The sequence below is a fragment of the Mesocricetus auratus genome, unplaced genomic scaffold (assembly GCF_017639785.1).
Source record: "Mesocricetus auratus isolate SY011 unplaced genomic scaffold, BCM_Maur_2.0 Super-Scaffold_100018, whole genome shotgun sequence".
Taxonomy (NCBI): Eukaryota; Metazoa; Chordata; class Mammalia; order Rodentia; family Cricetidae; genus Mesocricetus; species Mesocricetus auratus.
In genome coordinates this window covers 27710052-27737084 of record NW_024429199.1, presented here as the reverse complement: position 1 = coordinate 27737084, position 27033 = coordinate 27710052, and the positions used below count along the sequence as shown (strand labels likewise).

Genomic DNA, 27033 nt, shown 5'->3' with positions numbered 1-27033 from the left:
GTGAGGGAAAGAAGGAAAAACAGACAGACTTGACACATGGAGAAAAACTGGGTTTGTGTGGGCTGGACTCTCGGCTGGAGAGCCCTCAGCACCCAGAAGTGAGGGTGTTTGTTACGTAAGGTGAACAGGGAGGCAGAGTTAGTTATTCCATATAGATACACAAGGAAGGCCAGGCTTAAAGGGTGCAACTGGATGTAGCAGGCAGGGTGAGCTAATCTCAGGAGGAGCAGCCTCTGTAGGGGAGTGGTCTCTGTCTGTAAGAGAGCAGTCTTCCAGGCTATAAATATCCTGGGGAAGGAAGTCATGGTAGACATTTTGTGCACTCACTATCAACAGGGACATGGATGCCTGGGGAAGGCCTTTACATTTCCTCCTGAGTCTCGCCCCCTAGTGGGTGTGCCTGAGGTGACAGAGCCTATGAGGTGACCATGTGCCCTGTCATCAGCACACATTTATCCAGCTCTTCCTCTGCACCCTAAAAAATAGTGGTCTCTATTTCTGCAAATTTCTCTTCTAGGTAGAATGATTACTGGGGATTGTATCCATCCGAGAAGATTGAGTGCAAAAGATCCCTTCCCAGAGTTACCAAATGCCATAGAAAAGGGACGCAGTCCTTTGAGTCCTACAGACACAGGCTACTTATACAAACAATCATATTACGTGAAGAAAATTGCTCCCCATATCAGATTTTTGATGCATTTGAATCTTTATTCTACAACACAAGCAACATAAATACGGTATCTTTTAAAATATTTTCTCTTTAGAATTCGCTTTTCAATTCAGATAAAATGTACACAAAACACACTTGCAAGCTTGCTTACAGAGACCTGGAAAACAGTGAACTGACAGATTATATCAAACCAAACAGATCAACACTTTGAAGGAGAGTGGTTTTCAGGACTTTGTAAATATGAAGGTGGCTAAATAATAAGTCAAAACAAAAATGATACTTCCTTGACAAGGCCTTTGGAGAAAACAAAAGAATTCAAGGCTCCTGGTGAATTGGTTGCAAGGATGAATTTTCCATCTTAATAGGTAAAATGGTAAATATACTCAATCATTATGGCTATACATAGCTTTGTTTATTCATAATTTTTAATGAAAATAAGTTCATTCTTTGGTATAATACAAAAATGGATAAAAGGAATTCTACTCCCTAGTGGTTGTATCGCAAGTGGGGATAAGAGTAGGGAAACTGTCCAGAATGTAAATGGTTTATTCCTCTTAGAAAATCATTGCAAAGTATAAGTCATTTGGCATGATTAGAGGAACAAATATTTGAGGTTTAGCTTTCTACCTTACCCCAAAACACGCACACACACACCCAAGAAAGAAAAGAAACCTTTCCTTCCAGGTACCCCCTCCTACCCCTATCAGACCACACTGGATAATCCTAAACACAGGAAAGAGAAATCCCAATCACCAAACCATTCATCTTTGACTAAAAGTAGTGACATAGCAGGAAACTGATTTCAAAATGGACTGGAGGAGAGGACTGTACAGCAAACAGTGGCAGAGGGTGAGCACAGACCTGAGGTGGGTTTGGATGGTCACTGGTAGCTGGTGGTATCAAGGGCTTAAGCCTCCATAGATCTGAGAGAGACAACCTAGATTGGCTGTCAGGTTCTCCCTCCTCCTTTTTGGTGACAGATGATGAAACAGTTTGGAAACAAATTTCTTGTAGAGATCAAGTTTTAAAATGCAATTGAAATCAGAATCAAAGGAACTATGTGCATACGTTTTAAATTGTTATGGGAAATAATAAAACAACTCACTTATTTTCAACTACCCTTGACACCATTACCGTTCTGATGATATGCTTTCACTGATGTCAAGGACCTAGCATGATTGCCTTCTATTCAAACAATAGTCTAAATGATGTAAATATAAGCCTTATTGGGTCAATGGGAATTATATGGAATTAATATAGTTTATAAATGGGTACTATTTAGAGTACTTAATTACTTTTCTCTTGAATCCTTGAATGGTCCTCTTTTTTCCCCTTCATGTTTCTTTCCTTATTATTTATTTTTGAGATGAAATCTCACTATGTTGTCCAGGAAAGCCTGAGGAGCTAGAATTACATTAGTAGATTTTTAATTTACTTGGGTGTTTAATTTAATAAAAACAAAGATTATCAGTTCTTCCTCTTCCTATTATATGGCTCTTATGTCTTAATCAAAAATGAATTTTAAAGCTAATTAACTGAGCAAGAGTGTTACAATATAAACAAAGGCCCCATCTGTATTTGGGTTAATATTTCACTAGACTCTCAAAGTACATAGGTTGACTTTTCTATATGTTCCATCATGTGGAATAAGAATTAGTTTACATTGTGCCAATCGCTTTAGAAACACAGTATTTACTGAAAAGTCAAGACAGGCATATCTACTGTTCAAAAGGAATTGTTTCATTTTGAAAATTTTCACAATAGACTCATTACAGATAAACATGAAACTAAAATACTAACTAACACCACACAGTTAAGTGAAAGACAAGGGTGCCACCAGAAGTGTCATAGCATTTTGAAATGCTGATATGTTAATGACCAATCCAAGATGTAATGTAAATGACAAGCAAGCAACTAAACACCTATGTATGTCAGGAGCCAGGCGATAATGGAGCCATACATGGAAACATCTCATTAAAATTATATAGAAAAGAATGCAAATATTATATAAATTTAATTACCTTCAGTACAAGTCAAAGGGTCAACAGGATACAAACAATCATTCACAAAATTAATGTTTCTAAATACAAAGACAAGAAACTTGGACTTAACTCACTGCTCCATACAACATATACATTCATTGTCTTCTAGTGTGTAAGAATCAATTGTTGATATAATAAAACTGGGAGGGGTAAACTGGAATGTTGAAGTAATCTAATCCCAAGCTGTCATGGTCAGTTCAGCTTAGTGTTCAATAAGTCAGGTTGATTGGAAAGTAAATGATTTCTAGCCTGTAATTCCCAGAGCAGAGCAATGGCTTCACCTGGGAGCTTGCTAGAAATGCAGATTGCCAAATGTAGAGAATCAGAAACTGGGCATCTGTGGTTTAACAAACCCTTAGGTGGGTTTGGATGCATGGTAAAAGTTTGAGAACCACTGTTCTTCAGACAAAAGAAACTAGACACCCTTGGCTCAACCACCAGGACAGGAACTCACAGAGCAAAAAAGTTCTTGAGATTTGAAGGAACTCGACTGGGTGGGACCTTGACTGTTGAGGCCAGTCAGTCCCTTCTCCCTGGAACCTCTCTGTATGATGATACACAGATACAGTGAAAGATTTTGTAGGGTGCAATTGATGTCATAGTGTTTCTTTTCTTTTATTAGTAAGAGGTATCCTGTTCATAAGGAGACTAAGCACTGTTCTCAACTTAGCGTCTTCTGAGTAATCTTGGTGTGTATGATTTTTTTGTCTGTTTTTTCCTAAAGTAATGTGTTCATATTCCGAACATCTAAATAATGTTTCTATTTCAACATGCCAATGAAATTTTTTAGGTACCTTTATATCAATTACAAACACTATGAGATAGCCGGAACAGGGGGAATGTCTTAAAAACAACCTTTTAGACTGCTCTACTATGAATAAGAGGGATGTATTTTCCCAGAGGTCATAATTATAAATCAAGCTTTTTATCAATTTTATAAATCTCCCCAATTTCAATTAAAAAGTGCTCAAATGTTTCTTTACTGTTCTAAGGCCTCTCTAAATCTTTCTGGGACATACATTTGTGTCCTCATGTTACTGCAGGATGCTGGAGTCTTTCTCTCTTCCCTCACCTATGGGAGTAAGCAGAAATGTTGGGGTGGGGCACGTGGTTCCAGATATTGTCCTACCTGGAATATAGGTCTATCTTGTACAAGTTGCTGTTTCCTGTTCAGAGGATGTTCACATTTTTTGAGAAGGATTTTTCTGTGTATCTCCAAGCTTTGATGGTGACCTGTAGGCTTGGCGCTTGCCACAGAAGGTGGCAAAGGAGCTCAATTGGTTACAGGGCACTTTGTTGATTAAATGATATGTAAAACGTTTCATGAATTACACATGCCTATGCAGGCTGCCGTGTTTCTCTGCATTTACAGTCAGTCAGACATGGCAGTACTCATTGTTTCTCTCTAATATTACTGAGTTTTTAATGAAACACTAAATGTTTTCTTTAGGGCTAAGGTTTATATTTTGATATCCTTTATGTTCCCATTATATAGGCATTACTTTCAAGCCTTACTTTTAAAGTCCATAGAATACTCCAGATAGAGCTGTGAAGTAAATATTTTCATTTTAAGCATCGAAGGAAGGCATCAGAGTTTTCCCATGCTCTCCTGCTGCGGAGCTTACACAGTCCTGCCAGCTCAGCAACTGGAAAGTGTGGTCTTTGTGTCCAGGGGATACCTCTCTGTAAACAACTTTGTCTTCTATTATCCTGAGCAAATGATGAACCTCTCTGGATCTGTGAACTTAACTGGGGAAAAACTAAGAAGGTTTTATAAAGTGACCAGTGTGTCATCTCTTTCAACAAAGACCTTCATTCTATTTAGTTTGGTGGCGCTGATAACAGATTTTTACATTTTTTTCAGCAACTATTTATATTTATGAATATTTGTCTGCGTATATGTATGCGTATCATGTGTGTGCCTGGTGCCCCCACAGGCCATAGGAAGGCACCATATTCCCTGAAATTGGAGTAAGAGATAGTTACGAGTCACCATGTAAGTGCTGAGAACCAAACCCAGGTCTTCTGCAAGAGCAGCAAGTTCTCCGAATCCCTGAGCCATCTCTCCAGCCATAGGTTTTCTAATTAAAAAAGGAATTGGTCCTATTTAAGTAGTACTGTTCTCTATTTGGGCAGACAGTGGATCTGTATTACCTGCCTGTAATTAAGGCTGTTGGACTCTCTCCATTGACTTCGGAAGTACTTTTTTTTTTTTAACCATGAAGGCTGTATCGATCATCATACCAGGAAATTAAGTTAAAAGGACTTTGGAGTCAGGCTCTTAAACTGCAGTCCAGGCTGTTCTGGAACTCACTCATGTTGGCCTTAAACTCATCACATTCTTCTTGTTTTCTTAGCCTCTCCAGTGCTGGGACTAAATACAAGTCTGGCTTGATTTAAATGTTTTAATCTGAGCTATAATGTTAGCATCTTCCTGAGTTGTTTGTGACTAAATTACCTAAAACGGTAAAATTTTGCATTCATGGAGAAAGGTAGGTCTATCATGGAGGGAACAAGAAGACAGTGTGTAAAGAGACAGTCTAAACGTCTTTAAAAGCTGAGAGCTGCAGGAGCTAAGTGAGGCTTTGCTGTCAGTCTAGGAGCCTTCCACTATTAAATTTGATTCCTTGCTCTGCAGGCTGTCATGTAGCCCAGGCTAGCTTTAGATCCCCTATGGGGCTGAGGATGCCTTTGATTTTCTATCTTCCTGCTTCTACCTCCTGAGCACTGGAGTTATGGACATGCACCATGCTGGGATGATACATGATACAGAGGCACCATGCTGCCTGGTTTATGTGCTACTGGATTGCTTGTCTCATGATGCAAGGGTTTCTAAGAAAAAGAGGGAAAAAATCTCAACCTCAAGCAATAAAACTTTGGCATTAAATATAAGCAACTAGAAGCAATGTGTAAAACACTGTGCTGATGACTGTTTTAAAGTTCAAAAGCCCACTTTAACCTTGACCTTCAGCCTAAGTGACTAGGGAAGAAAACACTGGTTCCACTCAGATGATGAAAGTCATGAGGGAGGGACCGTTGGGCATCCACGGTGCCTAATTACCTGTCTTTTTCTCACCCGCAGGACGATTTAACTGATGTGCTACTCCTTGGTCATTATTGTTCATTGAGCAATGTTCCATTTGAAACTATAAGTATCTGCACCTGGCTGGACTCTGGAGGATGGAGAGGTCTTTCCTGGAGCTTTGGAGGTGGCCTAAAAACAACGTGGGACATGGAGGGGACTCTCAGAGGATGACGGGAGGATCTGCCAATATTTCCAGCATTGCAGGTAAGGACATCGTGGGTCCAATATTGGCCACACCTCATCCTTTTATTCTCAGACCATAGTTAGGATGCTAGAGAACACTCTTGCAAGCTTTTATAGCCAGTCTGTGGGAGAGCAGTGTCTACTTCTGGGACATATGTACAAGGAAACTGGCTTTGACACTTCATGAAAGGTCACATTTTGTGACATACTGTAATTCTGTAATCCGGTTAACTGCAGTTCTCTTTCAAGTACAGTGAGGTACTTATAGGCTGACCAAGAACAGATTCCCCCAAAGAATCTACAAAATTCAACAGCTAGGGCACACTGCTTTTGTTTACAAAGACAAAACAAAGCAAAATCTTTAACTCTCAGCTACATATACAAGGTATATAAAATCTAAAGTTATAGATAAAATAATTCACTGTTTATTCAAACAAATTGGTGAGAGCTGGGGATACAGCTCAATGGTGGAGAACATTGGTGTGACTTGCATGGGATCCTGGTTCGATTCCCAGCACTAGGAAACAGAGAATCCAAAACATCTGTTTGGATCACTTTTTAAACTTGAATGATTACCCAAGTTGAATGAATCGCTGTCTCAGAAAGCAGAGGTTGTTTTGTGGGAAATGTCCTCTAGACTCTGTGATTGGTTTAGGTGGCATGCTGAATGGGGATTTCTTATTGACCACCCAAACCAGCCAACACACCTTGCTTTGACCTTGCAGATAGCTACGTAGTTCTCATGGAGGCAACATTTATGAATATTGTCACCAGATAAAGTTCAACCCCCCCAGTAGGTCCTTCAATGCTGAAGAGTCAAGTTTTATCTTTAGAGAATGACATATGAATACATTTCTTTTTAGGCACTGGGGAATTGCCACATATGCCTCAGTAACTAATCGTACACTGTAGTGTGTAAGTGGGTTTGTCTGAAAAGCTTTAGTTATTTAGTTATTGTTGTAAGAAATGTATAAAATATGTGGTAAGGGCTGTGGGGAAGCTCAGTGTTTCCTATGTATGAGGGATATTTCTAACCCCCCAATAGATATGGTTATATGTTTCAAATTAATTTTTAATAACCTCAGAAAAAGAAATATCCACCTAAAATATTGGTCTAGATAACATGAGTTAAAATAGTAAATCTGCTAGAGAGAGGTGTTTTATATAGAAAAAAATAGTTTTCTAAATTCATGTGTCCCTTCCCATTCAGTCTAGAGTTTGTATAGCTGACACCATCATTTCACAATTGCATTGTAGTTGAAGGCTTACAGCGATTCTATCAGAGTCCCCAGCCCACCCCTTCCAGCTGTATCCCCATCCCACACTTCTTGCCCCTCCCCTGAGAAGTATGCTCACCAGATGGAGGACTCCAAGTTCATTTCCTCCAAAGGATACTGATATAAAATGAATTGCATCATAATCTTTCTTGAAATATGAGTGTCATACCTTACCTTCAGATAACTGTGGGGCATAGAAATGGCTGTGCAACAAAAGACTAAGGCACCATTTTTCTTTGTCTGCCTTGGGGACAGAAGCAAAGACTCATGGGACACAGGGCAGTCAGAATCAAGTCTTGTGACAGTGCGCACCAACGGGTGCTTAAATTGCTGCCGAGCCACAGACTTAAACATCATGCTAGGAAAGAATTTCCTCCCTTTAGAAACAGAGAAACAAAGGCACAACAGTACCTTACCTCGGGGAATTATGAATATTAACCTGAAACCCTGAACAACTTAGGAATAATGTCGAAATGTTCCTGAATATATTTTGGAAGTCATTTTGTTTTACTTGATTAGACACTGGAAAAATACACTTTTGTAGGTTTCTTCCCATCCAAACTATTATCAGAATATAAAAATTCTTCTGATTAATTATGTCTGGTGCTAGATATATGAATATGTATCAGCTTGACTTAACAGCAAATGCTTTCTTGGGACTTACATTGAGTTTTGAAAATAATGAATAAAATGGATCAGCCTGGGGCTTGTAAAGGAGAGTTGTTGCAAACGACCCATTTGGGTATAACACTGCAAGCAAATGCACTTGGAAATTAGGTTTTGATTTAGAAATGTATCAAGGAATGCAGACTCTCCTGTAACAACGTGCCAGGCCAGAGATCACCGTGTCACTTGGATGCCATTTTAGCATCCAGACTAGCCCAAAGCTGACTAATTAGGGAGAGCTTGGAAAAAGCTTTGTTACTAGGTGTCAGAGAACTAGTTTCTCAGAGACCTAGTTTGAGTGGACTGGTGGTAGGGAAAATGCAATCAGTTGGATGGACAGGCTGACTCTGGCCATAGGGATTTGAGTCCTCTAAATGATGATATCATAGACACGGCCCACTCTTCCCAGCCATTCCCTTACAGCTTGACGGACTCTGATGTCAGTCACATGACAGGTCAGCTGGCTGATGCACGGGAACACTGCTGGCTGGAGGGCCGTGAATGTCTGGTCTGGAAGGATTTGAATCTGATTGAGAACTGTTAGCACCATGTTGGTCCACGCCTATGAGAAAGGATGGAAGAGAATTAATGGTGGTCTTATGGTTTTGCACGGCAGTGCTCTTAAGCTCTGTAAATGGTTTCCTCAGATAATGTGCCTGTAATAATCTGGTTTTCTCATCACATATTGAAGGATGGGAAGAGAATCATCTAACGCGAGGTATATTTTTTCTCTTTTCTTTTTTTCAGATTTTTAAAAAATTTAAATTAGAAACATGCATGCTTCAAATGTCAATCCCAGCTTCCTCTCCCACCCCTCCTCCCTTGTCCCTCCACCAGCCCAGTACCCACATCATTCCCCAGGGAGGGTGAGGCCCTCCTTGGGGGATCTCCAGAGTCTGTCATTTCATCCAGGGCAGGACCCAGGCCATTCCCCATGTGTACAGGCTGAGAGAACATCCTTCCACATGTGGAAAGTTCATTTGTATGCCATGGTGAATACTAGTCTACTACCCAAGGGCCCAGAGATTTCTGAGGCCTCCCACGAGAAATATCTTACAGTTAGCTTTCACAAACTGTTAAGAATAAAAATGCAGAAAGGAATGTCCATGGGGCATTGATAATTCAATTAACTGTCTGCTATCACTTGGGATAATTCTACCTTAATTTAGGAGAAGATTTTAAATCATTAAAACCCCAACACATTTAAAAGTGATTAAGATACAAGGTTCACCAAGAAACTTATAAACAAAAGAATAAACAACTATCTCATGGTTACCGGGTACTTAAAAAAAAAGAACCAACCTTTAAAAACAACCTAGTCTAAACCATGAATGACACTCAGGATAGAGGCTTTGACTTGCATGCATGGAGTCTTGGGTTTAACCCCTAGTACTGAAGACACTAGCAAACTTGCGCCAAGACTCTAGTAAAGGGCTTTATCTAGAGTCTCCCTAGTTCTTTCTGTTTCCTCTTATGCTGAATAAACACTACCAATTCTGTCTCCCCCTCAACCTCATCTTGATGTTCTATATATGTGCCCAAGATGGTTCAGATAGTTCACTTTAACTGGCAGCATCCACCCTGGCTTTTCCCTTATGCAACACTGCTTCAGAACTACAGAATATCCTCAGCACCATATTCAAATGACAAAAGGAAGGCTCAATGACAGTTAAAGCCCATCGATTTGTTTTTAATCAGTGTTAGCATCTTATTTATACAGGGACTTCCCACTTCTCAGTTTTGTGTCATGATAGAGAAAAATGATTTTTTAAAAATGGTCTGAGAAAAAAATGTTTCTCAGGCAGATGCCACAGCCTAGGTCCAGTCATTCTGGCTTGGAGGTATGATTTTATATCACCTGCTATGCATCGGATCTGTCTGTGTTACGTCCACAGCATATAGGTCAAATATAGACGAGGATTACTGTGACATTATGATATCTGTCTCCACGTCCTCTGTGTGGTCATTGCAGGACTGACTATACCTAGTTTAGGGAGGGGCTGGGACTATAACCCAGGGCTTCCTGCATGCTAGGCAAGCCCTCAGTCATCTCAACTCCATCCCCCATTTCCCTTGCTGGTTTTACATCTTTGAGGGTACAGGCTTTGCAAGGGGGGACACCTCTGGTATCTACAACTCGGGAAACTGCTATAGCTGGACTCACCTGGATCTGTGCCTCTGCGTCTCGCACCGAGACACTCAGGGAGCTCCCGGTGGAGCCTGAGCGGGGTCTCTTCTCCTGCCGCAACAGCTCTGGGCCTGCACTGAAGGAATGGCGCATCTGTCCTTGGTCCATGAGATGCTGTGGCCGCTGAAGCAGCGGGGAATCAGGACCCCGAGGCCCCAGGGGCTCGCCCTTCTTATCTGCCTTGACTTCCTTGGGGAAGGCAGGCAGGTTGTGCGGCTGCCTCCTCTTCTTGTACTCGGTCATCAGCTTTGAGATGGTTTTGTCGGCAGCCATGGTGCAAATCTTGTTCCCCGCGCTCTCCCACCACTCTTTCTTGCGGCCAGGATCCTTCTTCTCTGTCTTGGGACTGGGGGGCAGCATCAGCACGTCCCCACTGCCCACCCTCAGACTTAGGGGCTCACTTAGATGCTCTCTGCGGTCATCTTCCGAGGGCGTGTTTTTCCCGGAGAAGCCACCCGTGGATGGTGTGGACGACTCAGACTGGAAGGATGGCAGGATGAAGAACGGGTCGCTTTTGAAGGCGGGAGGCTCCTCTAAGCTGCTCTCCAGGTCCAGGTGCATCTGGATGTAGTGGTTACAGAGCTCCATGCACAGCTTGTGTAGCCTCTTGACCAGCCACACCCAGTCTGCATTGCTCACCGGCTGCACGCTGAGCGACGGCAGGCGTGCCCTCCATTGCCTTTTCTCCTTGCCTCGCGGAGGGCTCACCTGCGCCGTCTCCTCAAAGATGTCTTCATCCTCCGATGAGCACTGTTGGGAGGAATCGGAGCTCCTCTCCTCCTCGTCGAAGAGGACCTTCTTCACCTGCTCGGCAGTGATGGTTTCTTGGTTGGTGAGAACTGCGCAAACCAGGGCGTGAAAGTAAATGTTAAAGCTCATGGCAGACTGGCGGTACAGGTTGGCGGCGCCTCCGATGCCGGACACTTTCTTCAGCAGACACTTCAGTCCTGGGCTCGTGTCGAATTCTCGGGCAGTCCTGTAGGAGTCCAGCAGCAGGTCAAATATCACAGCCAGGTTCTGCATGGAGATGTATCTGAGAAAGCCAGCCAGCTTGGTGTCTGGCACTTGCACCGTCGTCTTCTCCTCTCCTGGAGAGGGGCCTTTGACAAACTCTTCCAGCAGGACGTCATACAGGTTCTGGAGCAGTACTTGGTGAGAAAGCAAGCTCACCACGATCTCCCTGAAAGAAACACTTCAAACACAAAGACAGGGCATGGTTAGCGGCTTTCTGCCTTTTCCATTCTTTCATAGCAAGGTTGGCACGATCCACTTCAGACATGTGACACTCCAAACTAAATCCACTGTGTTCCAAAATTATTTTTGATTATGTATCTGCATACATGCTGCATACATGGAGACCAAAGGACAGTTTACTTCTACCACCATGTGACTACAAGGGATCTAACTTAAATCATCCAGGCTGACTGCAATCACCTTTACCCACTAAGCCATCTTACCTGCTCCTTAATATCCACCTTTAAAAGGGTTAAACCTCCATTTAATCATGGCTGATAGAATTCCTGGCACTTTTTAAAATCCAGGAGCTGTAGACTGTAAGTTAAGACACTGAATTGTCAAGGCATGGGAAATAAACTAGACACCTTCATAAAAATTACATATAAAAGACAGGACACTCCTAACTCTTCCAACTTTCTACCCTGTTTTCTTACACACACACACACACACACACACACACACACACACAAATCTTACTGATTTATTCTTGATATCAAGACAGTTTTCAAGGATCAAATGCTAATACTTTAGGTGCTGAAAATTTTCTGCTACTGCTATTATGGTGCTGACATTACAAAATGAAAAAGTAAATTGATAATGTAAGTAATAGACTTCTACAGGAAGCCTGGGAAAGCAGCATTTACTCAAATTCATTATCTGCCAATTTGGCCATTGGGACTGTGGCACAAACCTTGTGTGGTCATTTAATTTCTCTGAGCCAATTTTCAGGGGAGCTATGTGGGGCTGAGAGATGAGGGAGGCCTCATCATCCCTATACATCAGTTCAGGACATCTGGCTGAGGGATGGGCAGGTAAGGAATGACAATCCCATACTTTCCTAATCAAGTTAACGATTCAGATAAGGTAGTTAATATGTAAATGCTCAAATGCTTGCTTTGGATGCCTTTTTGTACTGAGAAAATGCTTTCTATTTCAGGCACTACATTTACTACTTTAATTGACCAGTGTGGTTTGTGGTTCAATGTTCTTTTCATTGCTCCTAGAATTTTATGAAAATAGCTTATACCATTATATTGACTACACCATTATATGCCAACTAATTCCTGTAAATGATAAAAGGTCCGGATTTTTTTTTTTAAAGACAGGATCTTATGTAGCCTAGACTGGTCTTAAACTTGCTGTGTAGATGAAGGTGGATGGGCTTAACTCCTGATCTCCTGTTTCCAACTCCTAAATGGTGGTACTATAGACATGAATCACTCAGCCAGACTAGGACTCACCATCTTGTCGGTATTTTCTTGCTTTAGTCTGCTCTACTATGGACTCAAATTTTAAAATTATTTCTATATTTAACAAAAACTAGTGCTTAAGCTAGCAGAAAAGAACAAAAGTCATCCATTATTTTAAATACTGACTTTTCACTTCATGTGAAATACCATGACTCTCATTAAAGATGAAATGAACAATAAGGGGCTGTCACTCCAAATCAGTAGCCCTGTCAGACAGCTGAACATTGCACATACACATACATACAACGCATTGTCTTTTAACTATACAGTTCAGTGGTGTTGAGTGTGGCCACTATGCTGATATAAACATCACTGTCTCTCTAAAACCTTTTCAGCATCTCATGCAGAAACTCTGTACTTTAAAAAAACTCATCCTCCGCCTGGTTCCTATTTAGATCGTGTTTTGATAAGTTGCTCAGTATTAGTGAACTTGAATATCTGCTCCTCTGCAGAAGGTTCTAGAATCTACCTGTCCTTGTTAGCATTAGGGGTCACCTTGACAAGTGTCTAGAATTATCTGATAAGAAGTTTGAATTGAGTAACTTGTCTTTATTCGATTGATCTGTGGACATGTGAGGGGTTGCATTGACTGAATTGTAGGAGACTCCAGCTCACCGTGGGCAGCACTGTTTCCTAGGCTGGAAGTCTTGGGTAAAGAGAAAGTTAAGCATGAGCCTGTGAGAGCCAACAATTTATGGTTTGTGATTCTAGTCCCTCTTCTGACTTCCTTCAATGGTGAACTATGATCTGGAAGTATGAGCCAAAGAAACCCTTTCTTCCTTGAGTTGCTTTGGGCAGGAGTGTTTTAATTACAGAAACAAGAAGGAAACTAGACACTACCAATTTGGCCTCAGTGCTTCAAGTCTACAACTTCAGGATCCAAACTAAGAAGGTAAATCCTTTACATATATGCTCAGTTTTCTATTATCTGTACTTGGCAGTACTATCCTCAAGAGGAAGGGCAGTATCTTTTTCATTATCTCCAACATATAGACAGTGATGACCTACATATAAAAACTGATATTGGAGAAGCAGGAGCTAGAATTGGGGGAAAAGTACATGGGATACTGTTAAAGTTCTCTTTTGTGTGACTGGCTCATGAATATATTACTTTTCATGTTCCATAAGTTGAATATATATATACATATATATACACACTATATATATTTCATGTATTCTTCTGTGTACAACAAATACTAGCTAAAATATTCCATGGAAATTTCACCTAAATGGTTATAGTATTCAAATGGCTACATTATCAAGCTGTTAAGCAATTATCCAGAGCCTGTGCAATGGTAACGACTGCCTTTGTCCAGGTTGCTATAGTGACATCCCACAGCTTGGGCTGTTTTATAATCAAAGAGGCTGCTTTCACACTGTTTGGAGGTTGGAAGTCTGAGAATAGCACATCAGTATGGCTGGACTCTGGCAAGGGTGAGAACGCAGTATCCGTATGGCTGGACTCTGGGAAGTGCTTTCTGGTGGCTGTAGATTGGTGACAAGGGAGCACTCGTGTTTCTCTCAGAGGAATTAATCCCATTCCTGAAGGGCTCAGATCTCATCATTTACCAAAGGCCTTAACATTCTAATTGTAACCTGGGGAGTTAGGACTAAAATCCAAGTTTGGGGGAATGCCAATCCAAGTCCATTGCACCAACTTGCTCCCCAAAGTGATGAAGGGCGGAGGTCTTGACCAAACCTTGTTTTGCTTCCGGCTTTCTCACTTGTTGGCTGTATACTCTTGGATATGTAACTTGGCTTTTCTTGTCCTTATGGGTTAAATGCATGTGGGATAGTATCTGCTGTACCTAAGCCAGGCAGCTTTGAGTCTGACTCCAAGGATTTTCAGGCAGGATGATAGCGTTTAAAAGGAGAAACTTTTTTCCCCTCCTGTAAGACATGAATCTTGTTGCCTTTTGATTGCAGAGTTCAATGTATATTATTCATTGAAATGATCTGAACTGTGCCAATCTGAAACATGGTAGCTAACTGTATTTTAAAGAGTCTTGTTATGATGCCTGGCTGATCTTGGACTCCTGGGCACAACTGATTGTCCTAAAAAGTTAGTACCCTTTAAATAAAAGATTATTATTACACTATGATTTTATGAACTGGGTTGTATCCTGTCTAAATGCCTATGTTGAACTCCTAATTCCTAGCCAGAATAGGTATTTACAGGAAGGGTCTTCAAGGAGGTAATTAAGTAAAACTGAGGTCATTTGGGTGGATCTTAATCCACTATGTATACATCCTTTGCTAGAGGAGATCTGTATAAAAAAACAGAGAGGAGACAGCATGTGTGGAATCAGAATTCAGCCAGCCACAAACCTAAAGGACAAGTCCCACCCACACTTTGGCCTTGACTTTTAGCCTTCAAGACCTACATCTGTGAGGTCAGTCACCTAGTCTGTGGCTGTTCCTTATGGTAGACTAAACAGCATACATTTCATGTGTGAAATGTGGTTGAAAGGCTCACCATTTTTACGAAAACCTTTGCTAGATGAGTCCACAGTGCTGTTAGTGTTCCTAGCTGAAGCCTGGATCAAAAAGAGTAAGAAGAAGTGGGAATGGATGAGCTTTCTGTGTTTACAGTAGCGTACCTTTTCTTGGCGTGCCCATTTGGTTTCTCATCAGGAGGCAGTTCAATGATGAGCTGGCAGGACTGAGCATGATCGAAGTTGTTTGGGGTCTTTGGTGAGCCCTGGGTGTCCAACATAAACACCTGCAGGGACATACAAAGGGACAGTTCAGAAGTCACACCTACCACCTCCATTGATACTTTGCCAGTGGCCCTGGGAAGCAGTTTATTCTCTACGCATGTCTTTACTTATAAAGAGGGTGACAAAGGCTTCCACCTGATGAAGTACATTGATACATGTTTATTCCATATGTAGAGCATTGTAACAGCAAATAATAACCACTAATAACGCTATTACTTCTGTCACATGTTAGTTAATTACACTCCAAGTACTGACACTAAGTAGTAATAACAGACACGGGGTGGGGGGTACTAGTGTGCTTTCTAATGTTGTGATACACTCTGTGACCAAAGCAACATGGGGAGGAAGGAGTTAATTTCATCTTACAGTGTTCAGCTCACAGCCCATCATGGAGAGAAGTCAGGGCTGGGACTCGAGCAGGAACCTGGAGGCAAAAACTCAAGCAGAGGCCATGGAGGAAGCTGCTTCCTGGCTTTGTTCCATGGTTTGCTCAGCCTGCTTTCTTATAGGCCCAGAACCACCAGTCCAGGGGTGGCTCCACATCAGTTGTCAATCAGGAAAATGACCCACAGACTTGGTTACAGGCCAATCTGCAGGAGATGTGTTTTCAACCAAGGTTTCCTCTTTCCAGATGATCCTATCTGTGTCATGGTGGCAGAAAACTAACCAGGATACAAGCTACATTTGTGAAAGCTCTATAGCCCAAGCTAGCCTGAATTCAAGGTCCCCCTGCTGGACTGACAGACATTAGCCCCCATGCTCAGCTGTTGTTTTTATAGTCTACCACATGCTTGCACACAGGTGGAAATGCCATAGTGTATCCATGTGAGAAACTGAACCAAGCGCCGCAGCTTCCAGCTCAGACAAGCCGTCCCTGACGAGGGCTGCCTTGGCTTTGCTCCAAGCCCAACTTGTTGCTGCAGCTGGCCACGGTTGCCATACTGTTGCTGAGGCTCCTCAGGTCAGCCTTCTTTTCTTCTGTCCCTTCTTCTGCAGACACACTGTGGCTGCTTCCTAGGGACGTGCCTCTTCCTTTCAGAACTTACGGTCATGTCCCAGGATTATGAGTGTGCTCAGCAGGTGAGTTAAGAAGCTGAACATGGAAGACTCTTCCTTGTCTCCTCAGCTGAGCACTGCTGGGGGAAGTCCTTCAGAAGCAACCCGGCCAGGAAAACTTCTCAACAGAGTCCCTGGATCCCCGTGTTAAAGGTGCTTGTGAGTCACCTGATGTGGGTGCTAAGAACCAAACCCAGGTTGTATGAAGATGTTCTTAATGGTTGGCTACACTCAATTCAAATGTGCTAAGTCACTTAAAAAAGGAGTGTGTCTTGTATGAGTGGCAAAAATCTAATGCATGAGCCATCTTTAGTCACCTGGATTTAGCAGCAATAGGATCTAGAAAACCTTCTAAGTAGCCTAAGCAAGGTGTAGATGAAGTCCAAGCTGCAGGATAGGCTCTGATCTGAGTGCGAAAGGATGCAACCTGCAAGGGATGGTGTAGGGAGAATGAGCTAAAGCCATTTCGGCGGGAAAGTGGTACCGGCAAGGGCTTAGGGCCTTAATGTGTCTTTAAGGGAGTGAGAGGTGCCTGGGGATGCAGGACATCGAGGATGACTCTGAGCGTGCATCTCAAGCTTCTGAAGTCCCAAGACCCATAAGCCCAACTCTTACCTGCTGGGCCATGGCCCGGATGCGCCAGTACTCTGCCTCAGCACTCGGGGAGGAGGATGGGGCTGCTACCCGCACCTGGCAGCCTTCTCCGCTGAAGCCCTCTGTGCCACTGTGGAAGCAGCCGAGCAGGTCCTAGGAGGCACAGCAGGCATTCATGGGGTTTGTCTGGGTGTAGAGTGCCAGGGCCAGGTCAAATCGCGAATCTGATACTAATAAATAAAACAACCAACCCGGATGTGTGTGTGTGTGTGTGTGTTTCACATGTCCTGCTACCGTGCAACTGTACGAGGAGGCAGGCAGAACTCGGGTGCCCAGCCTGACCAAGCCGCAGGGGTTAAGGAAGAAGAAACTTTGCCTCCCTCCTTGTGGCGTCTTACCTTCACTGGCTTGAGTGTGGCAGAGAAGGCATCCTGCAGGGCACAGCAGGCAAGTCGCCACATTTCCTCAGTGAACACAGGACCCGCAGTCACGAGGACATACCTGCCAAAAGGCATGCCCTGAGTCCAGAAATCCTGCTGTCCTCCGCGTTGAGTGGAGCACAGGGTCTATCATGTAGTTGCTCCGCAAGCCCTCCTGTCCGTGTCGTTGTCCCCCCTCCCATATTCCACTGTCAAGATACTAACATCTAAACCGTTTTAATTTAGGATCGTCAATGTATTTCCATTGCAAACAGAGCAACATTTACCCTTAGGCTTCTATGAAGGGCTGCATACCCTTCATTCCTTTTCCCATCCTGGCCCCACTTGCTACCTTTCCTCCACAGATCCTAATGGCATTAAACAAGACCCAAACTCTCGTTGTCCCTTATCTTCTTACACCGGCTGTCTTGCTCTCCAGCTGGAATATTATCACCTAGTGAAGATTTACCATTGAGGTTTAAATGAGATGTCCCCAGAAAGTCTCTGACTTTGAGTACAGCGTACCCAGTGAGTGGCTGTTTGGGAAGGATTAAGATGTGTGGCCTTACTTAAGGTTTCAAAAGCTTTTAACCATCTTCTGTGTAGCATACTCTTCTGCTTTCTGCTTACAGTTTGAGATGTGAACTCTTAGCTATTCCCCTGAAACACCCTTGCTACACCATCATGGATGCTAACCCCTTGGAATTATAAGCTCAGTTAATTGTTCTCTTTTATAAGTTGCCTTTGTCATAGTGTGTTTTCATTGTAGCAATAGGAAAATAAAGAAGACAATCACTTTGCTGTAGGAACCACATGTCACCGTTATTACTGTTTTGAAACCCCCCACTCTTCTCCTTTCTGGGTATTATCACTTAGCCCCGCCCCAGGGGTTAATGAAAATCAGTTTTCAGTGACCTTCTCTCTGCTGGTTCTTATTTTTTTGAGACACTTCCTCTACTTCCACTTTCTCTACCCCCATCTACACTAAGTACTTGCAGAGTGACACCAAAAAGGTCTATTAATTATATTTTATGTATTTATAGCAATATAAAAAGTGAGTTACTACTGTAAAAGATAATGCCTTTGAATTTCATAATAAAATTATCCCTGGGGAGAGCCAATGGACCCTTTTCTCACCTAATGCAGGAACAGCCCACTCTGGAGATGGTTTCTGTGGGTTTGGCCACACATGCCACCAGCAGCTCAAAGAGATCCTTCAGCATGGTGTTGATCATGCTCTCGTACCTGATGTCTATAGGAAGAAGTAATAATAATAAGGTTCTTAGGTCTCTGGTGTAAAGGGAGAGAATGAAATGGCTGTCTCTAGCAAAACAAGAAAGTCTAGACATAAAAATATATGGGGGAAAGAAAACAAGAATGGTGTACCTTCCCTCATAGCCCTCAAAACAAAATACAGCAAAGCAATGTTTTACTTGGAGTCTTTTAACCAAATTTTGGTTTGTATCATCCCGCTTATAGACACAGCAAGACGAAATATGTGGTTCACTGTTTTCTTGTATTGTTCAAAGTTCAGCTTATGTAATCTACTCAAACAAGACAGAATATTATATATGGCCTGAAAATGAGTTGCTGGAAAAAATGCTTCTTAAAAGGAAAATTTGAATGTTCATGCTTTCCTTGGCGCTGAAAGCTGAATTTCATGTAAGTGCTCTTGAAAAACAATAATCTCGTCTCAGTTTGGGGACTTCTGAACCTTGTCAATCTGGTTTTCATATGCACATCCTCTGCAGACTGAAGGAATGATATCCCCAAGCCAGTCTATTTGCCAACTCAAGGAATGCATCTGTATGTTCTTCCTAGATCCCTGTGATACCACAGAAGCAATTTTCAGTGGTATTGTCCACACCCCTCCCTGTGCAAAGCAACGGCCTGTTCAAGAACATAAACTCCTTGAGACACATTTAGATCCCTCTCCTCCAACTATGGAGAATTCCTCCCTTCTCCATCAGTATTCTTATTTTGCAGAATAATTTGTTCTCATTCCTTATTCTTGCTTTAGACTCCTTGGGGGCAACAGTCTGCTTGGTTTCTATCTTTTTTAGCAAGGAGACCTCTTAATAATTTGTTTAGAAGCTCTGTTTCTTCTTCTTCCCAAACCTTGCAAAGCAGCTCATGTATAAGAACCCCACTTTCACAGAGGTCCCTGCTCAGGCATCTGGGCTTCTGTCCTGCCTATCTGTCCCTTTATATCTGCTACTTTCAACATAACTCTCCCCTGGCATTTTTTCAAAATGCCACAGGCATTGAGAACTTCCCATTATCCCTGCCCGGATAAATAACTATTTCTTTTATTTGCCCTCTTTAGATGAAAAAGCACAGGGCATCACACCTCTGCATACTTTGGCCATGGGTGTTTTTAAAAGTCATGTATTTAAATATGCCGTCCCTCTCCCTATGTATTGCTATGCTTCACCTGCTACTAGGTATTGTCTTGTCAACAGCAAGCGTAGAGCAGTATTCTGTTTGGTGATTTTATAGAGGCTGCATGGGTATCAATTTCCCTTCCAAAGATAGGCTATTAGATTACTGGCACTAACACATGTTTTTCTTCCATTTATTCCCTGGACAAAGACATTTGCATCAGGGATTCACTAAGCACTTTGAGATAATAATGCTGACTGCAGAAGCAGTGTCCTCAAGGGCTGGCTCTGTCACTGAGGCTACCTGAGTGTAGGAAGCTCTGAATGTGCTCCACCACCAGCTCGCAGGACAGGCCGATGGCATGCTTGAAGTTCGCAGATGCCACATCCCAGTAGGAATGGTCCTTGTGGCTACGACGGAGCCACAGAGACATCACAGGAAGGAGAAGGTGAACGACTGCGTAGATTCCAAACCCTGGGCCTGACAAAGAAAGGGAGGAGTCAGAATTGTGATTTCAAGAGGACCAGGTGCTTCTTGCTATGGCTGGTATCCAAGATCTCTTCCGAAAGATCACCCCATTCTCTGAGAAAGTATGAGAGGAATTGGCAACTCACTGGGGGGTAAGAGCAGGGACATTTTTCTTCTTTGTATGATTTTAGCAGGTGTATGAATACACATAAAAACTGAAATATCCCAAAACTAAAATGTCACTTGATCTCTTAGTCCTCAGATTCAAATGCAAAAATACATATATGCATATGGGAAAGAATGTCAAAATATTTTACAGATATATTTATATGGAACACAGTTTTGTTTATCAACAGTCTGTATTGCCCAGATGGGCCTTGAACTCCTGGACTGAAGTGTTTTCCTGTTGAGACTCCTGAGTAGCTCTGTGACTACAGGCATTTCCCACCACACTGGCTGAGAGCTTTAAAGATAACTTTTTGATAAATATGAAGAACAAAGTTCATATTATAAACAATCCTTATTTTCACTGACATATACTATTTCCATTATACATAGATTTAATTTATCAATTTCAGTACTGGTGGACATTTAAGATGTGATTTTTTTTGTTCTGTAGACAACACTATAAAGGAAATTTTGCCAGGCATTGGTGATGCACTCCTTTAATCCTAGCACTTGGGAGGCAGAGGCAGGCGGATCTCTGTGAGTTTGAGGCCAGCCTGGTCTACAGAGCGAGTTCCAGGATAGGCTCCAAAAAAAAAAAAACCAAAAACAAACAAACAAAAAAAGAAAATCTTTGTGCCTCTTCAAAAAAATAGAACAAGAAAACTCCAAATAATGAAATATACTAAAGATAACAAACATTAATATTACATAGTATAGAGGGGGACAAAACTTACCTATAGATAATTCCATTTTAATACATTTCCTTAGTTTTAAATGTATGTGTATGCATATGTATTTATAAATTTAGATGAAGTTTTATATAGTTGATCCACAGTTAAAATAATGCCTTATAAGTGTTACTCACACTTATTAACTGCTTCTCACTTAGTGTTCATAATTTTTATTTTAGCACTAAAGAGATTTCAACAAATAGATATGTATTCTTAGCACTGAACACCATCCATATGTATCATGGGACAATTAATATGAAAACTGAAAATGGCACTTACTAATGAAATGCACAACTCTTCAATGGAATGCTTTTAAACTATTAACTATATGAGACTAGCTATAAACTTTGGAATGGGTTTTGAGAAGGTGTTAATATCAAATTTTCATAGCAATGAAGAGATATCTCATTGGAATTATTTAGTAGTTAATTAAAGTTCTAATTCTTTTTGTAAAAATTAAAATTTCAGGGCTGCAGAGATGGCTCAGTTATTAAGGGACCTGAATTCCATTCCCAGCATCCACATGGTACCTCACAGCAGTCTGGGACTCCAGTTGTGGGAGATCTGATGCCCTCTTCTGGCTTCTCCAGGCACTGCATGCACATGGTGCACAGCATTTATGCAGGCAAAGCTCCGATAAAAATACTAAAAACCCTTTACATGACTATAAAATTTTCTTTGAGGAAACCTTGAAATGGAAAACATGTATGTTAAGTTTTAAAACTCCAATCAACGGATACATTTCTAAGGCCTCTTCTTTCGCACGCATGGGACTGTCCGAGGCATTATGTTTCTTTTCCAATTCTAATCGCCCTGACAAGAGACTGCTCGGTACAGCATGTGCTTATGAGTGACGGATCTGTTGAGTTCTCCTGACAGCCCCGGGGCTGTACATCCTGCAAGATCTGGCCAAGGAAGAAGACTGTCATCGTGGCAAATGGCAAAGCCAGCTGGCTTACAGAGGCACCGATGGCCCGAAGTGGGGAGTCCAACAGCACCAAAGCACAAATCTCTTGTGAAAATTTCAGGGACATACATGACCCATCACTTCATATTCAACACATTTACTGAGCATCCACTGTACGCGGGACTTCGCGTTAAATGTAAGAAACAGTGATAGCAGGTAAACACCCAAAGAGATGCCTTCTTGAAAATAGTCACTTGTCTAACAACCCTTCCTCCAGAGTAGAAACAGATGTAGACATTTACCAGGTGTTTTGGTGACATCTCTCAACAGCTCAAAGAGTAAATCTAAGGTTGGTGGTTGGTGTTGCCGGGGACAGTTGGACACAGCTGCTGTTAGCTGCTCCAGCAGGATGATCCAAACTTCTATCAGACCTGGAAAACAAAAAGTAGATCTCTCTGAAACCCAGATATCCATCACAAAGAAGCCTTGAAAGATCCCAGTGAAAGCCGCATATAAATGGCAAGGGGCACTGGGATGACAGTCATCAGAGTGCAGCCCTCAGTGATATGAGAGGCAAAGACTGGCTAATGAGGTCTAACAAAGCCAAAGGAAAACACAGAACTCAAATTCTCTGCTAATCCCTCACTTTAAAAATGACAATATTATATGTAAGTTCTATACTGAAATGACTGTCAGACTTCTTGGGAGCTAATCAAATGATAGTAAAAATATAAAATGATCTGTTTAGTTTTGTTTTCTATCTGTCCTCTTGTTTTTCCTTCCAAGTCAGGGTCTTCTGTAGCCCATGCTAGCCTCAGGCCTGCTGTTTAGTCAAACATAATCTTGAACTTATGATTGGTATTTCCCGCCTCATATATATGTAATACACAAACACCTAGACAATTCTCTGAACTGATATATTCTCATATATTATCATGGATTCCCAATATACATAATTATCCTGCCAAGTGAAAAGTACAAACATTTGCAAAAATCACAAGCATACATAGAATATACAAAGCTGGGCATAATAGTTGATGAGGGACTCAATATCAAAGTTTATAGTCACCTTCCAAGTGCTGGGATTTCAGGCACTTGCTACACACCCTATTTATGCAGTGCTGGAGATCAAACCCAGGGCATCATGCATGTGACATAACCACTACTGAATAAGCCACACCCCTAGACTTCCTGTCTACTCTCTTAAAAATCACAAAATTAGCCTGTTCATTATTTTCTCTGTAACGTTAGTGGCGTCAATTACATATATCATGTTGTGTAACCACTAATACTGTTTCAATAATTTTTGTCATTTGTAGCCAACTGGTCATATATATTTTCCTTCTTTCTCTCTCCCTTTAGTTCAAGGCAAAACTCAAGACTTTATTGTAGACAACAACCTTAGCTTCTACTCATAAATATTCAGTCAAAATTATTCTTTCTTGTAGTTTAAATTGTTGCATTAGATATTTTCTACTCCTCCCAATGTTTTCTGATTCTGATTTTATGAGACTTTACCACTTAAGATATCTGTCAAACACTGTAAACATCTAACCACTCCTATAATTGAGGAACAAAAATAAAAACATCCTCCAAGAGTGTTTGAAATGACCTGGACTTGGAAAGTAGCCCTATTTAAGATGTGGACTAGATGATGTCTTCTGAGGCCATAGGCAGCAGGTGTGGACAGGAGTACACACACTGGAAAATCCCTCAGAGTTACCCGATAGGAGTCTTGTTTGCAGGAGATTGCATGGGACCTAATTTGAAACAAATTCCTTAGAAGTATTCTTTTCCTCAGCCTATCAGCTTCACTGGTCACAGATAGAGTCTCTCTCCATTAATGGCTTCATTTCCCCTGTCTCTAACCAAATAGTCTTAGGGGAAGTAATTGTGTTTCCTTGAAGCTAGTGAAGTCAATTGCTAGTTTAATTAAGCACCAGTGCAATTTTGTCTTAATTCACTAAATTCAAGAGACATCAGAATTTGAACCTTATTTGGTGGGATCTGCATAGCTGTGGTGGTTTTACACAGAGACATCCATGTGAGAGGACTGGGTTAGGGAGTCCTTGAAAACTCTGGTTAAACTTATCATGATAAAAATTATCTTAAAAAACACAGAAATGGATGACCACTCTTATGATCTGTAAACTAGCTTAATTTATTGCCTAAGATTCTGGGACTAAGAACACAACAAAGAATCCTAGTCAAATCAACGAACTTACCAGTTTCATCATCAAAATCTGATAGGACCGATTCAATTCCATCCTCGCTGCTGGCTGACTGCTCCTGAAGCCTTCGTGGCAAGCTGGCAAGTCGCCCGCTGAGGAATATTGGCTTTAAGGGCATTTTGTAGATCTTGGCCAAAAGCTAAAAAAGAAGACCACACCAAACAGTGCACTTGTATATGGGGAAATTCTCAGGGTTACAAAACAGTAAGATTACAAACTGCTCTTAAAGGGGCTTCAACTAGCAGAGTTCCTAAAGAATGAAAGCTGTTGTGATTTGCATTCAACATATGACAAGAGCGTTTCTATCAAGAAGCAGACACACTAATACTCACTGGCAACAAAACAGTGACTAATTTTTCAATATCTGTGATACATACACACACATACACATAATAAACAACTTATTTATAAACTCACTAAGGTCACCGTGGACATGTCCAGTATTTTTGTCTGTGGGGGACCCCAGAGAAGAGTCCATAGGAAAATAGGCACCAGACTATGATTTCCCCTTCCCATAATGCAACCTCCCAGGAAGCAGAGGAGCCAGACAAAGCTGGGGGATGGAGAGGTCTGGGTCAAGGTGGAGGAGCTAAACGTGTCTCTCCCAGGCCTCAGCTAGAGGCATTTGCTGGTGTTTTATGAATACCCTCCAAGGCAGATGTGGGGCTTGCAGCTGTGTTTGGGCCTCCCCAGTACCTGAGAGCAGCGTCTGAGGTAATCCAGAGCAGGCAGGCACAGGTCTGTGGATGTGGCTCCCACTCCAGGGACACAGTCTCCAATCTCTTTACAGTCCACCTCCCCTAGGGCAGCGTGGGGACAGAGACAACATTACCCATGTTCTCTGATCACAACGGAAGACACGCTCACGCACATCTTACCCGAATAAATATACATAGAAGGAGAGAACAATTACAGCCCATTAATTCACTTCTCTGCTGGATGGTGTGGCTTCTGAGGCTTTGGTGACAGACAGCAGTCCCAGAGGCAGGCCTTGCATGGCTACAATGAGGCTCTTGGCCTCCTCTGTCTTGGGATTTTATAAAACTGCTGCCAGCATGAGGCACTAAATGATGATGGTAGATGAAGAGTCCAGGCAGAGTAAACATATGGGGTTTGGAGACATAGGCAACTTAACTGGATGGAAATTAGTTTATTTTCATATACTTGTAGAGATTTAACCCATCTCTGGAAAAGATTTTCTTTCTTCCACTTAAAAATTTTTTATTTCGTTTTGCATAGGTTGTTGGAGCCCATTCCTATGGTGGGATGCCATGCAGTAGGACCACGATATAATCCTGGTACGTGAGCTAGTTGTTGGCGTCTACGCCCTATGGTGGGATGCCATGCAGTAGGACCACGATATAATCCTGGTACGTGAGCTAGTTGTTGGCGTCTACACCCTATGGTGGGATGCCATGCAGTAGGACCACGATATAATCCTGGTACATGAGCTAGTTGTTGGCGTCTACGCCCTATGGTGGGATGCCATGCAGTAGGACCACGATATAATCCTGGTACGTGAGCTAGTTGTTGGCGTCTACGCCCTATGGTGGGATGCCATGCAGTAGGACCACGATATAATCCTGGTACATGAGCTAGTTGTTGGCGTCTACGCCCTATGGTGGGATGCCACGCTCAGCCTTAATGCGTGGGAGAGGGACCTGGCCCTGCCACAACCTATTGTGCCAGACTATGTTGTCTCCTAATGGGAGCTCTTACCAGTGAAGAGGAGTGGACTGGGGGCGGGCTAGAGAGGAGGTGAGCGGGGTAGGAGGAGGGGTATGAAGGAGAACTGTGGTTGGAATGTAAAAGGAAATTTAAAAAAAGGAAAAAGGATTTTTTATAGTAAAAGAAACAAGAATTACAATTTTTATTCTCAGTATCATGAACCTATTTCTATACTTCTAATAAAATTATTCCACATCACTATAATTATAGCTAATTGTCTACAATTGTAGCAGCAAGCACCCTTCCCTATGGGTAAATAAGCATAATTACTAGGCATTAGCTAAAATTCAGAAGCAATGAGGCATGCTTCTACATAAAAGAAATAAATGAATTTGCATTCTATATTAGGGTTGGCAAACTTGTTGCAAAGGGCCAGAGAGCAAGGACTTAAGGTTCTGTAGGCCATCCTGTCTGGGTTGCAAATGTAGCACAAGGTCGAAATAAAATTGTTTTAAAGACAATCTGTAGTTAGATTTGGAATTGCCAGTTTGCCAGCTCCTGGTTTGCATTCATTTACCTTACAACTGAGGCCAGAGGCCAGGGTGAATCTGTGCTGAAAAAGCAGCTGAGAATGAGCAGTAGTGTCATCCCTCATCCCCTAGATTACTGCAGGTGTTACCTTTTCTGTGTCGTATGCCCAAGTACATATTGGCTCCCTGGAACCAAGTGGTACACAGGAAACATGGCTGTGTGTGGTGTCCTATCTTTCCCACTGAGTCTTATACCTTCCCAAACCTTACACCTTGACCCTCTACTCCATAGATCACACGATAAAATAGAACCCATCTTTTCAAAATATCTTTCATGTGCATTCAGTCCCTAACTTTCCTCTAAGATATAGTCTCAAGTTTCTAAATGATGTTAGGTAGCTTTCCCTGAGTATTTCACAGACACCCGTGTGTCTAACTGTCCAAGGAAAATTCACCTTTTCTTCTTTGCTGTGGACTAAGTACTTGTATCCATGTGCCATGAAAACATGAGTGGAAAATTTCAGAGATAAGAAATTCTTCTTATGTTCATAGCAGCTTTATT

General features: G+C 41.9%; 1 protein-coding gene across 2 annotated transcripts in view; it reads right to left on the bottom strand.

The window, feature by feature from the left end:
- Positions 1–682: 682 nt before the first annotated feature.
- The window catches only part of Arfgef3 (ARFGEF family member 3), a 139837-nt gene continuing 113486 nt past the window's right edge, over positions 683–27033 (bottom strand). For both annotated transcript variants that reach the window (XM_013110177.3, XM_005065842.4), the window contains exons 25-34: positions 24970–25073; positions 24268–24412; positions 22345–22473; positions 20072–20248; positions 18524–18638; positions 17366–17468; positions 16989–17120; positions 15198–15319; positions 10088–11303; positions 683–8485 (exon numbers count right to left, since the gene is read on the bottom strand). In XM_013110177.3, coding sequence (XP_012965631.1) covers positions 8294–8485; positions 10088–11303; positions 15198–15319; positions 16989–17120; positions 17366–17468; positions 18524–18638; positions 20072–20248; positions 22345–22473; positions 24268–24412; positions 24970–25073 — 2435 coding nt within the window. In that variant the 3' untranslated portion in view covers positions 683–8293. The remainder of the gene's footprint in view (positions 8486–10087; positions 11304–15197; positions 15320–16988; positions 17121–17365; positions 17469–18523; positions 18639–20071; positions 20249–22344; positions 22474–24267; positions 24413–24969; positions 25074–27033) is intronic.